The sequence below is a fragment of the Heptranchias perlo genome, chromosome 3, assembly GCF_035084215.1.
Source record: "Heptranchias perlo isolate sHepPer1 chromosome 3, sHepPer1.hap1, whole genome shotgun sequence".
NCBI classification, from domain to species: Eukaryota; Metazoa; Chordata; class Chondrichthyes; order Hexanchiformes; family Hexanchidae; genus Heptranchias; species Heptranchias perlo.
In genome coordinates, this window is record NC_090327.1 from 7,215,500 (window position 1) to 7,230,986 (window position 15,487).

The 15,487-nt window shown below is 42.9% G+C and overlaps 1 protein-coding gene and 1 long non-coding RNA gene across 2 annotated transcripts in view; one reads left to right on the top strand and one right to left on the bottom strand.

Moving 5' to 3' along the window:
* Positions 1 to 13,549, bottom strand: part of LOC137309941 (desmocollin-3-like) — a 36,972-nt gene extending 23,423 nt beyond the window's left edge. The window contains exons 1-3 of the mRNA XM_067977943.1: positions 13,231 to 13,549; positions 2,917 to 3,010; positions 571 to 782 (exon numbers count right to left, since the gene is read on the bottom strand). Of these exons, the coding sequence (XP_067834044.1) occupies positions 571 to 782; positions 2,917 to 3,010; positions 13,231 to 13,299 (375 nt within the window). The 5' untranslated portion in view covers positions 13,300 to 13,549. The remainder of the gene's footprint in view (positions 1 to 570; positions 783 to 2,916; positions 3,011 to 13,230) is intronic.
* LOC137309953 (uncharacterized) lies at positions 12,615 to 13,880 on the top strand. The gene is made up of 3 exons (XR_010960029.1): positions 12,615 to 12,699; positions 12,998 to 13,106; positions 13,234 to 13,880. It is a non-coding gene; the product is annotated as an uncharacterized lncRNA (long non-coding RNA).
* Positions 13,881 to 15,487: the final 1,607 nt, after the last annotated feature.

Genomic DNA, 15,487 nt, shown 5'->3' on the forward strand with positions numbered 1-15,487 from the left:
GCGCTACCCACTGAGCCACAGCAGTTTTAGGATTCGTACATATAATAAATACTAACACAGAAGCAGTTAAAGCCCCGCGAGCACAGGCGAGAGTTCCAGTCTCTGAATACCGAGTTGACATCCAGTGGGGTACAAGTGTCCAATGGTAGCCGAGTGCCCCCCCCACCCCACTGCGACCCCAGCAAGATCAGAGCTCTGGCCTCGAATAGTGGGATGGCATCCAGCAGGATACTTGCGTCACATGGGAGTGGAATGGTCTACGCCCATTGTACCTGGACATTCCTACCGGTAAGGAGTTGTCAGGCTAATGACCTCTCCACGTAAAAAGGGTCCTGGTTACTTAAACAACCCAGAGTACGATCTGCTGGATATAAAAGCAGTGCAAGGAATGGGCTGCCTCTTGTGCCGGCAGGCGTGGTAGGGAAAGAAGATAGCTGTAAAAACCTTGTTGAACTTGGCAACATTAAATTTCACTGAAAATTCTAACTATTTAACCCCGCCTAAGCACGGCTTCCAGAATCTTTGCCAAGTGTCTGAGGCAGGAATTAACAGGAACAGTAACTCGCCTACCTGTAGTTTCCAGAGGTCCTGTTGAACTAACGTGACATCAATTTTCCACTCCATTAACGTCACAGAATCTTGCAGCCTAATGACAAACATCCGTTGCCCAGGAGAAATGTGGAGATTACGAGTCGCATACAAAGAGCCATCAAGCCTGACAGCAAAGTCTGCATCACTGGTGCTGATTCGCAATGTGTCCTTTTGGCAATGTCGCAAATCCACTTTATATTTTTAAAAAAACATTTAGGGCAAATCAATAAAGGCATGGCGTTTTTTTTTTAAAACAATTATATTTCATTGTATTTTTTTTATTGGTTCACGGGATGCGGGCGTCGCTGGCGAGGCCAGCATTTTATTGCCCATCCCTGTGATGCAGCTAAAGACGGCCAGGTGTTACATTTTTGAAATATTCTTCACCACAGTGTGCAATTTAGTTAAACAGTAGTAGAATACCAAATATACTTGCAGGTAAAACATGGAAGGAATAGAACAAGATTGGGATTAATAGATACTCTCATTTTCATGGTTAGAAGTTTACAACATGGAAACAGGCCCTTCGGCCCAACATGTCCATGTCGCCCAGTTTATACCACTAAGCTAGTCCCAATTGCCTGCACTTGGCCCATATCCCTCTATACCCATCTTACCCATGTAACTGTCCAAATGCTTTTTAAAAGACAAAATTGTACCCGCCTCTACTACTGCCTCTGGCAGCTCGTTCCAGACACTCACCACCCTTTGAGTGAAAAAATTGCCCCTCTCGACCCTTTTGTATCTCTCCCCTCTCACCTTAAATCTATGCCCCCTCTTGGGAATAAGACTGGTATCAAAAGCCAAAGATAGTAAAAACATTTCAGATCATTTCATATGATTATATGGCTGAATTAAGAGTATATTTTTCATACAAAAATGGATACCCACCCCACTTTATAGAATGATTCAGCACAGAAGGAGGCCATTTGGCCCATCATGCCTGTGCCCACTCTTTGAAAGAGCTACCCAATTAGTCCCACTCCCCTGCCCTTTCCCCATAGCCCTGCAGATTTTTCCCCCTTCAAGTATAGATCCAATTCCCTTTTGAAAATTATTACTGAATCTCCCTTTCAGGCAACTTACATTAAAATCAAAAATTTTCATAAATGCGATCTTAAATGGGAACATTAATACAAATGTATGGAGGAGGCACTTTCAATCTATTTTTTTTTGGGTTCACAACTAAAGATCAATGCTAACCATAACCAAGCTCAATGGGAACCAATGGATACATATACATCACTTTTTCCAACCAGAACTCCTTAGGACAAGTTTCCAAGAGTCTTCTACCAGCCTCCCCACCTCTCCCCCCACCCCCCCGCATTAAGAACGGTTAAGAGGCAATCATCTCGCAGAATGGAGAAATTATTTAAGACTCTCTGCTTTTCAGATCTAAATTACTTTCTCATCTTCCCTCGACTTCAGTGCTGTGCCATCTAAAGCCAGAGTAGAGGTGGCAGAATTTAATAGCAGCTAGTTTCACTACACATTGCGAGTCACCAGATGGAACTTTTCCCGACTAGGTCACACACAATAATTCAGCTGTCATGCAAGTCCTAAAATGTTGGATGCCCTATAGCATCTAAAGAGTATTTAAAAAATTTAGACATTTCACTCCCATTTTAACTGCAAGTTATAACTACTAATCGAGAACTTTCTTACTATACCCTTCAAAATACTGCAACTTTCTTGCTCTAGTGAACGTACACACCCAAACTATGAAAACACACTCTAGCACTTGCTTGATGGCTTATTCAGTAAATCCACTACACTGTGGCGCTAAGCCACATGGACCAAGTAAACCCCAGGTTCAATTAATTAAGCTATGTGGAATTAGCAAATGTGAACCAAATTGGAGGTGAAAATGGAAGTTAAGGCACTGCATCCTTGGGAGAGAGAGGGTACGAAAGGAAGATAGGCAAAAGGCTTAAAGTTATACTATGACCCACTTCTGGTATTTAATACCAGAGCTGAGACGTTATTCTCTCCCCACCATAACAACTTGCATTTACATAGGATCTTTAACATAGTACAACGTACCGCAGCATCTCGCAGGAGCATTGTTAGGCAAACTCTGACACCGAGCCACATTAGGAGATATTACGACAGGTGACCAAAGGCTTGGTCAAAGAGGTCTGTTTTAAGGAGCACCTTAAAAAAAGGAGATAGACAGATAGATGGAATTCTAGAGCTGAGGGCCTAGGCAGCTGAAGGCACGTCCCCCAATGGTGCAGCGATGAAAATTGGGGATGCGCAAGAGGCCAGGATTACCATAAACAAATCCACTGTTCAAGGACGTTGCCATAAGCAGAGTTACGTTACCTTTTGAAATGACTTCGCCTGCTTTAATATCAGTACTCCGCACATTTACAACAATAGAGTTGCTGAAGCAAGCGTCTCCAAATCTTGTGAGCGTCTAAAAAAATATAAAAATACAATTTTAAGTCCGCAGCTAATCAAATTTACGATACAAACTGAATTGTGAAACTATGTAAATACAGGGTTGGGAAACATGGGAACAAAATGGAAGAAACAATGCACTAATTACCATTTTGAATCTATTGAATATTTGTTACTTTTTTTTTAAAAAGTGTAAAAAAAACTGCACTAATGCTGGAAATCAAATAAAAACAGAAAATGCCGGAAACAGTGCCCTATACAGATGCGGACCAGACCCAAAGACATGTTAACATGTCAGGTGTGAACCTTTCATCAAAACTAGGAACTGGGAGAGCCCCTCAATGGGGCTAACCAAACCACTTTGAATGATCTGGCCTCAGCTTCACACCCCTAATCTCCTATTTCAACAAACTCCAAACTCAACACGATGTCTTTTCTGCCACCTTTCTCTTTTTTTTTTGTCAAGAAGGCTCCCCTTTGTGAATCTTCTTTCAGTCTCCAGCCATCTTGATCCTCCTGGACCCCCTCCCTTCTCTTTTTCTGTCAGTTGTTTCATCAAAAGCTCCTGGCTATCCTGGCACACATTGTTTGTTTGCTTCTGTCCCTCCAAACTACTCCCTCAAGTCCACAACTACCTGGACTATGCTTCTTCCCACACTACATTGTGTAAATACTCCATTTTCTTTCTCGGTCACATTCGCTCTGATCTGCACCAGAACTTCTGAGATGTCATTTTTCCGCAGCCAAGTTTGCCCCCCCACCCCCGCTGTGATGGATAGGGTCCTTACCTGTACCTTCCCCATTTCCCTTGGTTATGTGTTCACTCGCTCCTCTCATGCGAGAGCACCCCCTGGTTCGGACCTTCCACCCACCAGCATCCATGTACACCAGATCATTTCCCGCCATCTACAATATAATGCCTCCACGTTGTCCTCTTCACCTTTCCAGAGTGACTGTGCGCTCCAGGGTAACCCTTTGTCATTCTTTCACCGCTCTGATTTCCACCCGCCCTTCCCTGGTGCAACACCTGGCCATTCACCTTTTCCTACAACAATCACCCTGCAGGAGACAGCAATTCCCTCCAAACTAGTTATTCACTGCTCATGTTTTTTTTGGGTTGGGGGGGGGGGTGGGGGGGGTGGGCAGAAAAGAGACCAAATACAACTAATATCTGCAACTGATGAGCTGAAACGAAGAGCACTCAAAGCAGATCTGCAAAACGCACAGTGCTGCGGGACAGGAGATCTAAATCCACTCTGCGAGGAGGAAAACAAGTGTCAGAAGCAGAAGGAGATGCCAGGTGAAAGATCTGGACCCAGACCTGCTGCACGACACTTTCCATGTTGCCAGCCTTTAACTGTAGCTCACTGTGGTGTCACAACAGTCACTGTTATCATTAGCCTTTTATGTAACTTCTTGCACCGCATCACCTCAATAGCCCCAGGTTATCACAGCACCACTTTCTTCAAAAATGCTTATGATACTATAGCGGGGGAATGGGACTAATTGGATAGCTCTTTCAAAGAGCCGGCACAGGCACAATGGGCCGAATGGCCACCTCCTATGCTGTATCTACTATGGTAGAGATTTGAAAACTGCTTTGATGAACACCTCCATTCGGTCATGAAGTGTGAGCTGAGGTTTGCCTCATCATTAACCCTCCCTCCTATTCCCACTCTTGGCTTTCCACATTATTCCAACCAAGTTCATCACAGGCTTCGGGAACAGTATCTCATCTTCCTCCCGGGTGCTCTGCAGCTCCTTTCTAAACTCCGGCCTTAAAAACTTCTCATCTCAGGATGCACGGAGGGTCTTTCAGCTCGTCAGGAGGTGGTCATTCAGTCCCTCGAGGCTGTTCTGCTCCACAAGGGAGTAGAAGGGAGGTGGGTGGGTGGATGGACCCTTTGTCGCAAACAGTTAGCCTGCTTTTTCCTCTTTCCAGGCCGCTGCTGTGTGCATCTGGAATTTTCTGTTTTTAATTTAATATTTCCCGCACTCACACTTTTGCCTTTATATTTGCATCTTTCTCAAATATTCTCCTCACCCTGAGCCACTTTCACAACCTTTTTTTTCTTTCAATGGCTTCATTACTTCACAGAGATAATCTTTACACTTCATCTACCAGTTTTCACCCTCTCCAGTGTTTGTTTGCTGATCGTTTTGTGCCTGCAAGGAGTCAGAATTTGCCACACTCTATTTTTGTCTGTTGCTCTCCACCCCTTCCCCATGTTTTGCTCAGCCACATTAAGGGGCTTACTCCTCTCCCATTTTCAGCTCTGATGAAGGGTATATACTCGAAACGTTCACCTAGCTTTGCTTTTTACAGATGCTGACCAACTAGCAATTTCTGTCTTCAATTAAAATTGGAGTGATTAACATTCTTTTTTTTAAAAATTCGTTCATGGGATGTGGGTGTCACTGGCAAGGCCGGCATTTATTGCCCATCCCTAATTGCCCTGAAGGTGGTGGTGAGCCGTCTTCTTGAACTGAGTGGCTTGCTAGGCCATTTCAGAGGGCAGTTAAAAATCAACCACTTTGCTGTGGGACTGGAGTCACATATAGGCCCAGACTGGGCAAGGACATTTCTATAGGTTTCCTTCCCTAAAAAGGACATTAGTGAACCAGATGGGTTTTTACAACAATCCGGTAGTTTCACGGTCACCATTACTGATACTAGCTTTTTATTCCAGATTATTATTTAATTAGCCGAATTTAAATTCCCCAGCTGCCGTGGTGGGATTGGAACTCGCGTCTCCGGATTATTAGTCCAGTAACATAACCACTATGCTACCGTATCCTCTTCATTTAATGCAACACATAGAAAAGACAAGCTGTTAGAACACGTGATCGATATATTTCACTTCTCAATTAGAAACCTATTCAAAAAGGACTATAAAAGGAGCATTAGAAAAACATTTCAATGTGTGGATTGAGTTGACTGAAAAAAAAATGCATTTTGCTTGTGGGCAAATTTGAAGCTCTCCTACGAACTGATTTGATGAAACTAAAGCGTGCCATTTTCAGCGTTTATATATTCCGTATTCTACAAGAAGTCAGATTTTTTCCCCCACACAGAGCAGTTTGCAAGAGAAATTGGGAGGTTTCGTGTTTTTTTTAAAAAAAGGCCTCTAGAACACAGACGCAGGGATATAATTTTAGATTAGATCCAACCATGAATTTTTTTTATATTCCAAAAAATTTAAAGATACACACAGTACAATGTAAAAGGACACGATTCCAAGCAATGCAGTTTCAACTACTACAATGCAGATTGTACACATTAATGATCCCATTACAAATCAAGACAGTACGTATCTCCTAATACATTCTGTACAAGGTGGGATGGCCTAACACGACGGCCTTTCCCGATACAGCCTTTGCATAGGCCGCACCTCGCTTCAGTGCGTCCCGCAGCACGTACGCCTGGACTTGCAGTGTGCCAGTCGGCAACACTCAGTCGTGGACAACTCCTTCAGCTGGAAGACCAGCAGGTTTCAGGCGGTCCAAAGGGCCTCCTTCACCGAGTTGACGGTCTTCCAGCAGCAGTGGATATCTGTCCCGGTGTGCGTCTCGAGGAACAGCCCCGAGAGCACGGCGTCCTGAGTTACCGAACTGTTTGGGATGAACCGGGACAGATACCAACACATCTCTCTCCACACCCTCTGCGGGAAGGGGCAGCCCATCAGGAGGTGGAAGACGGTCTCCTCCCTGCCACAGCCCCGAGGGCAGCTCGCGGTGGCGCTGAGATTCCGTGCGTGTTGGAAGGACTGCACTGGGAGGGCCCTTCTCACCACCACCCAGGCTACATTCTGGTGCCTGTTGGTCAGTTCTGGTGACGACACGCTCTGCCAAATGGCATCGACCGTCTGGCGACTGCTCGATCGGATCCACCCTCTTCTTTCCCTGCAGGACTCTCAGAACGTTCCGTGCTGACCACTGTCCAATGGTCTTGTGGTTGAAGGGGTTCCTCCTCAGGAACTTCTCCACCTGGTGGGGTCCAGCTGGATGGGACGTCCTGAATCTTCTTGGCCAGCGTGGCCAGACCCAGCCTTCCCAGTGTGTTGGACAGGTAGAAACTTAGCACAGTGACACTGGGTGTTTGCGTACGAGGGTTCATTACACCTCCTGAGGCAGCCACACACAAAGGTGGCCATCAGGATCAGAGCAGCATAAATGGCGTATTAAAATACACATAATCCCACACGGGTTTATGTGGGAGAATACACATTATACGTGGCTGGGTGTATATCCATCCCCTTTGAGTTACTATTGTACATGGACTGTGAGAATTATGAGTAGGGGTCAAAGGCACTTAGTGCACATGCCTTCGAAAGCACAGAAAGACTGACTAAGACCAGAAACAGCAAATAAGCACGGCAGATTAGTGTGGGAAAAGCTGCCTGGATATGACGAGAAGATGATTACTGCTATTTATTAATCTTACTTTGACTAGGAGAGCGGTGTTTAGCCAAATTATATTAATGACTTATGGACCAACTCTTCTGCTAAAGATCATTTACTACATATGGTGAATGTAAAAAAAAGACATAGACCCTGAGGTAAACCACATCGTAAACATTCGACAGTGAAATTTAATGCAAAATGTGAATGTGAGGCAATCATCTCTGAACTGGTAGTTTAAAAGGTTTTGCCAATTGAAATCAAGATCAGAAAATTTGGTTCATCTTCCGCATAGATTTAGTTAATTTGTTAAATTGAATCCTCAATCTAAAAGCTACAATTTATGACTTTTTTTTTGAGAAAGTACAAGAGGTAATATTGGTCTGCTGAATGCACCATAGATGGACAATTTAGGAATAATTAATTTATTTGCAGGCCGGTGATAAAGCAGGAATAATTGTTTTTTAAATAAATTTTAATAAGGTTGCCCTGGTAAATTCAAGCAGGTTCCAACATCCTCACACTAATTTATTGGTCAAACAAACCTAATCTTTAATTTTGTATTAATTGTGGCCTTCAAGCCAATTTTTGGCAAGCCCCCCTGCACCAACCCTCGTAACTCTGAAATGTCGGATTCAAGATAGCACAGTGACCAAGCTCGTTCAAATAAAGAGAGTCAAAATGTTTTCATAATCTTAATTATGTGCAACCAGGATCTACAATTTTAATATAAGCTTCAAAATGTTTCACTTGTAAGAAATACAGAAGTCCGTGGACACCCCCCCAAGTGCAGCCCCAGCAAAGAGACCGGGGGACGTGTACAGTTTTAAATCTGCTGCCTGGAGATAAATACAACACTTGTAAATTTTGCTGACGGTAGCTGAGCAAAACATACAGCACAATGTTAAGCTTTCAATAAAGATACACCAGTTTGGTCTAGTCAATAAGATAGAATCATAGAAAGGTTACAGCACGGAAGGAGGCCATTTGGCCCATCGAGTCCGTGCCGGCTCTATGCCGATAGTGAGGAGGAAAGCTGTAGAGTGCAGGAAGATATCAACGGACTGGTCAGGTAGGCAGAAAAGTGGCAAATGGAGTTCAATCCGGAGCAGTGTGAGGTAATGTATTTGGGGAGAGCAAACAAGGCAAGGGAATACACAATAAATGGGAGGATTCTGAGAGGTGTAGAGGAAGTGAGGGACCTTGGAGTGCATGTCCACAGATCGCTGAAGGTAGCAGGTCAGGCAGATAAGGTGGTTAAGAAGGCATGTGGAATGCTTTCCTTTATTAGCTGAGGCATAGAATATAAAAGCAGGGATGTTATGCTGGAACTGTATAAAATGCTAGTTAGGCCACAGCTCGAGTACTGCGCACAGTTCTGGTCACCACATTACAGGAAGGATGTAATTGCACTAGAGAGGGTGCAGAGGAGATTTACGAGGATGTTGCCAGGACTGGAGAATTTTAGCTATGACGACAGATTGGATAGGCTGGGGTTGTTTTTCTTGGAACAGAGGAGGCTGAGGGGAGATTTAATTGAGGTGTACAAAATTATGAGGGGCCTAGATAGAGTGGATAGGAAGGACCTATTTCCCTTAGCGGAGGGGCCAATAACCAGAGGGCATAGATTTGAAGTGATTGGTAGAAGGATTAGAGCAGAAATTAGGAAAAAATGTTTCACCCAAAGGGTGGTGGGGGTCTGGAACTCACTGCCTGAGAGGGTGGTGGAGGCAGAAACCCTCAACTCATTTAAAGAACCAGGATGCGCACCTGAAGAGTCGTGACCTTCAGGGCTACGGACCAAATGTGGGAAAGTGGGATTAGGCTGGGTGGCTCATTTCTCAGCCGGCGCGGACACGATGGGCCGAATGGCCTCCTTCTGTGCCGTAAATTTTTAGGATTCTAGTCCCACTCCCCCACCCTTTCCCCGTAGCCCTCAAATTGTTTCCTTTCAAGTACTTATCCAGTTCCCTTTTGAAGGCCATGATTAAATCTGCAGTGCATTCCAGATCCTAACCACTCGCTGTGTAAAAGAATTTTTCCTCATGCCACCTTTGGGTCTTTTGCCAATCACCTTAAATCAATGTCCTCTGGTTCTTGACCCTTCCGCCAATGGGAACAATTTCTCTCTGTCTAGACCCTTCATGATTTTGAATACCTCTATCAAATCTCCTCTCAACCTTCTCTGTTCCAAGGAGAACAACCCCAGCTTCTCCAGTTTATCCACGTAACTGAAGTCCCTCATTCCTGGAATCATTCTAGTAAATCTCTTCTGCACCCTCTCTAAGGCCTTCACATCTTTCCTGACGTGTGGTGCCCAGAACTGGACACAATACTCCAGCTGTGGCCCAACCAGTGTTTTATTAAAAAGGTTCATCATGAATTCCTTGCTTTTGTACTCTATGCCTCTATGTATAAAGCCCAGGGTCCCATATGCTTTTTTAACCGCTTTCTCAACCTGACCTGCCACCTTCAACGATTTCTGCACATATACCCCCAGATCTCTCTGTTCCTGTGCCCCTTTTAGAGCTGTGCCCTTTAGTTTATATTGCCTCTCCTCATTCTTCCTACCAAAATGTATTACTTTGCATCGACAATATTTCTTTTCATGGGAGAATATTGGGAGGCAGAATTACACAAATCACTGAAAGCTAGTGCATGGGTACAAAAAGTAATCGAAAAGGCTAATTGAATATTGGCCTTTATCTCAAGGGGGTTGGAATACAAAAAGAGTGAGGAAGTGATGCTTCAGTTACTATGGTCAAACCCCATTTAGAGTAATGTGTTCACACGTTTGGGCACCGAACTTCAGGAAAGATACATCAGCCTTGGAGGGTGTACAGCGCAGATCACAAAAATGATACCAGGGTTTAAAGGGTTAAATTATGAGGACAGGTTTCATAAACTTAGCTTGTAATCCCTTGAGTTTAGAAGTTTGAGAGGTGATCTAATTGAGGTGTTTAAAATGATAAGAGATTCGACAGGGTAAATACAGAGAAGCTATTTTCTCAGGTGGGGGAAACCCAGAAGGCTTAATCTTAAAAATGAAAGCTAGGCAGTTTAGGAGTGAAACCAAGAAGCACTTTTTCCACAGAATGGATAGTAGAAATCTGGGAACTCTACCCCAAAAGATGCTGGGTCAATTGAAATTTTCAAGACTGAGCTTGATTGATTTTTGTTAGGTAAGGGTATCGAGGGATGTGGAGCAAAGGCAGGTAAATGGAGTTGAGGTGCAGATGAGCCATGATCTAATTGCACGGCAGAACAGGCTCGAGGGGCTGAATGGCCTACTCCTGTTCCTATTTCTTTTGATCACAGAACAACACCCGTAGGCTTTGAACGCCGAGATTGATGTAGCTGCTCGAGAAGTACTTATGCTGTTGTCAATCATTGTAAGTCCAGGTCAACCTTATATAAATCAGCAGCTTCTACACAACTAACAAAAAATGATATTAATGAACACAAAGCCCAGTATGAACAGCAATACTAATTTTCCAGAAACAGGGCAATTAAAAAAAAACTAATAATATTTCCTTAAAATGTCACATAATTTAACAGGAACATTTTAAAATAAATGTATTTTTGCAAGAAGCAAAACTTACTTCATCAAAAAGATCCCCCACAAAGTTGGGAAAAAAATACATTAAATTCAAATGGAAAACAATAAACTAAGCATTTGGAAAACTGCAAAAGATGTGATAGCAAACCATAAAAAATAAACCTGTGCATACCTACAGCTATGTCAACACATGCTAATTAATGTTTCCTGGGGAGGACATGTGCACACATGTGCTCATCAAAAAACAGTTCACAAAACAGTATACATATTTATTATGTATCAGAGATAACATTTTTGAAATCTTATGAAACTTGCATTTTGAAAATACTTTGGCTTTTCCCTGTTAACAAGTTAGGATCTCCGTATGTTAATCAGATAATCAGCATCTGTAGCCAAAAAAAAGTTTAATTGCTGCTTTCAAAGCTATATCAATCCACCAACATAAAGTCCTCAGGAACTAAAACTGCAGATTATAAAGGATGAGGTACACGCCCAGTAGCAGAGTGAAGTTTCTTCAATTTCAAGAAATTATATTTTAACATTTAAAAAAAAAATCAGATCAATTTTTTTTTAAAAATCAAAATAAAATTTTAAAAATGAAATAAATTGTGGGTGATAATTACAAAATATCACATTTATTTGTTGTCTAGGTTACATAAAAATATTTTGCTGCCATACTGGTGAGGTGAGAGAAAATGGTCAGGCCCATGTTAATTGCTAGTTCAACATCTCAAAATATGCACAGATCCAAGAGACTAAAAAAAATGTGAAACTTCAGGAAATAGGTATAGGTTAGTATTTTTGATTGAATAATTATTCAAACTAGAATAATTTTACATCTATTAATGCAGTGTCAATACACACTAAAAACAAAACCATTAAATGTTGAGCAACTGAAATATTGAGAGCCATGATCAACACCGTATGGAACTGATTAACGGGCCAAAACAAATCTAATTATAAATTCTAGCTGGCCAGACAAAAAGCACCAACAGTTACAGCTTATTTGATTATGTAAAAGGTTGTATGATTTACAAGGAAACAAACAATTCCTGCATTAATAAATAGTGCACAACTATAGTGAACACCAAAAAAGTACTAAATACACAATATTTTTAAACAGCAAGCAGATCAGAAACTAGAACAAAAAAAAATTACAGAAAACTTTTTTTTTGAATCAGAAGTATATCTGGATCATTTTTTTAAAATCTAACTCAAATTACATAAGCAGTCTTCCACAAACAGGTGAAACAAAAACAGAAACAAACATTGTGGGGATTTTGCATGAGTAATCCAGCAGTCGTAACTTTGTTTACACCAGAGACATAATAAGCCTTCTTTTCAACCAGCAAAACAGAAACTTTGTTATGATATAGATGCTGCTATGCTCTAAAGTCTTAAAACTGGGCAATGAGTTAAAGGGAGATTGCAAACCTATTAATGAATGACTGAAAAGGACACGTGTGTTGACATAGCAGCCCAGTAAGGTCAAAGCATCACACACACACACACAAAGAAATGACTTTCGAACAGTGTTCAGATGTAGGTAAATGTGGCAACCATTCAGTACAATGCCAGCAACGCCCTACAGCCAGCAGTTAGGTGAATGGCCAACCAGTTAAATCCCATAATAGAATCTGCGTTTAGTTAAAAAACACTTTTCTAAATCAAAAAAGTTATAAAACGAGAGCTGCCAAAAGCAACCTCGTACAACAGGTCCGAACCACTCATTTTAGCTTTAAAATGTAAGTTATTTCCACATATTACTTAAAATATAAATAAAGGCAGCTCCGATTGGTTATAAACGCTTGTTAAAAACGCTTGATCTTGAAACATTTGCCTGAGGAAGGAGAAAATCTCCGAAAGCTTGTGAATTTAAAATAAAATTGCTGGACTATAACTTGGTGTTGTAAAATTGTTTACAATTGTTAAAAAATAGTTGCCTCCTGTCTAGAAGTGTGTTAAAAATGTTTTACTGCTCTATCATTGTCCCTTTGTTCATTTTTTTTTGTTGTAAATAATGAATGTTAATGATTCCCTCAGAGAAAGAGCAGCTTCTCGCTCGGTACAAAACCCCCCCTCAGAGTTTGCTGATAGTAGAGGGGGAATTCCCACATGGAAAGGAGTTTAAATAAAATCACATCAATGACAGGTAAAATTGTATTACTAATCGCAGATTGATTTTCCATCTATAAGCAAACACCGGTTTGAAAAATATTCCTCTCATGACCACGAGCGAGAGAGAAACAAAAAAAAAGAAATAATCACTTTCTTACCAGGAACAGCGCGCTCAGGAGAGAGACCGCCGGCAAACCCCAGACCGCCGGCAAACCCCAGACCGCCATGTCCTGGAGATTCCGCTCAGTCGGTCGTCGCCTGGCTCCACTCAACTCAAGCGGCGCAAAGTCAGTCCTGGGGGTTTACAGGAGCGGAGTTGATGGTTTAGTTGCCTCCTGTCTAGAAGAGTGTGTAAAAAGTTTCTGTCTGTTAAAAAAAAGTGTGTAAAAAGTTTCTGTCCAAAAATAATTAGCGTGTAGAAAGTTTCTGTCTGTAAAAAATGTGTAGAAAGTTTCTGTCTGTAAAAAATGAGTGTAGAAAGTTTCTGTCTGTAAAAAATTAGTGTGGAAAGTTTCTGTCTGTAAAAAATGAGTGTAGAAAGTTTCTGTCTGTAAAAAATGAGTGTAGAAAGTTTCTGTCTGTAAAAAAATAGTGTGGAAAGTTTCTGTCTGTAAAAAATGAGTGTAGAAAGTTTCTGTCTGTAAAAAATGAGTGTAGAAAGTTTCTGTCTGTAAAAAATTAGTGTGGAAAGTTTCTGTCTGTAAAAAATTAGTGTGGAAAGTTTCTGTCTGTAAAAGATGTGTAAAAAGATTGTGTCTGTAAAAAATGTGTGGATATAAAGGTTCTGTCTGTAAAAATAATTGTGTATAAAAAATTTCTATGTTTTAAAAAGCCGCCGTGAAGAAAGTTTCTTTCTCTCTGTTGAAAATAGACCGACTTTTTCCCCCCCTCTCTTGTCCTTCTGCAGACTGTGGCCGCTCTCCCCTCTGCCGCTGTTAGTTGTAGCCTCTGTCTGTCTGTGCGGCCCCGCCCCGCCTCACCTGCCCCGCCCCGCCTCACCTGGGGCGAGGTCCACCCAGGTGAGGCGCGCCACGTGGGTCCTGTGGGGGTGGGTGGGTGGGGCCGGCTCGGATAAACATTGACACAATCCCCGTCTCCATTGGTGACGGGGCGAGGCCGGGATGGTGGAACAGGTTGGGCTTCCCAAAGGGAGCCTATGGTCCACCGGCCAAATCTGAATGAGACCAACCGAGACGGCAAACGAGAGACCGAGCAATTACATCAGGACAAAAAAAAACAACAAACAAAAAGAAGGGAGTGCTTTAGTTTGTAACAAGATACTTACAGAATCATAGAAAGTTTCGGCGCAGAAGGAGGCCGTTCGGCCCATCGTGTCCGTGCTGGCCGAAAAAGAGCTATCCGGCTTAATCCCACTTTCCAGCACCTGGTCCGTAGCCCTGTGGCTTTACGGCACTTCAAGTGCACATCCAAATACTTTTAAAATGTTTTAAAGGTCTCTGCCTCTACCACCCTTTCAGGCAGTGAGTTCCAGACCCCCCACCGCCCCTCTGGGTTTAAAAAAATTTCTCAGCTCCCCTCTAATCCTTCTACCGATCACTTTAAATCTATGACCCCCTGGTCACTGACCCCTCTGCTAAGGGAAATAGGTCCTCCCTATCCACTCTATCTAGTCCTGTCATAATTTTATGTACCTCAATTAAATTTCCCCTCAGCCTCCTTAAGAGATGAGGAATGCCATTCGGCCCATCTTTATACATCCAGCAAGAATAATCCAATTCACCCCTACCCTGCCATTGCTGCATCTAATTGTTTCTTAAATGATTCCAGGGTTTTTGGAACCCCATGGCAACATTATTGGGACAGATGACCAAAAGCTTGGTCAAGGAGCTGGGTTTTAAGGAGCGGCTTAAAGGACGAGAGCGAGGCGGAGAGGCTTAGGGAGGGAATTCCAGAGCTTGGGGCCCAGGCAGCTGAAGGCACGGCCGCCATTGGTGGAGCGAAGGAAATCGGGGATGCACGAGGGGGCCAGAATCGGAGTAACGCAGAGTTCCTGGAGGGCAGGAGGAGGTTACAGATAGGGAGGGGCGAGGCCATGGAGGGATTTGAACATGAGGATGAGAATTTTAAAATGGGGGTATGGGGGACCGTGAGCCAGTATAGCTCAGCGAGCACAGGGTTGATGGGTGAGCAGGATTGGGTGCGGGTTATGATATGGGCAAAAGAGTTTTGGACGAACTGAGTTTATGGAGGACAGAGAATGGGAGGTCTGCCAGTAGAACATTGGAACAGTTGAGTTTGGAGGTGACAAAGGCATGGGTGAGGGTTTCAGCAGCAGGGTGAGCTGAGGCAGGGGTGGAAACAGGCAATGACACAGGGATGGAAGTAGGCGGTCTTGGGTGATGGAGAGGATATGGGGTCGGAAGCTCAGCTCAGGGTCAAATGGGAGACCGAGGT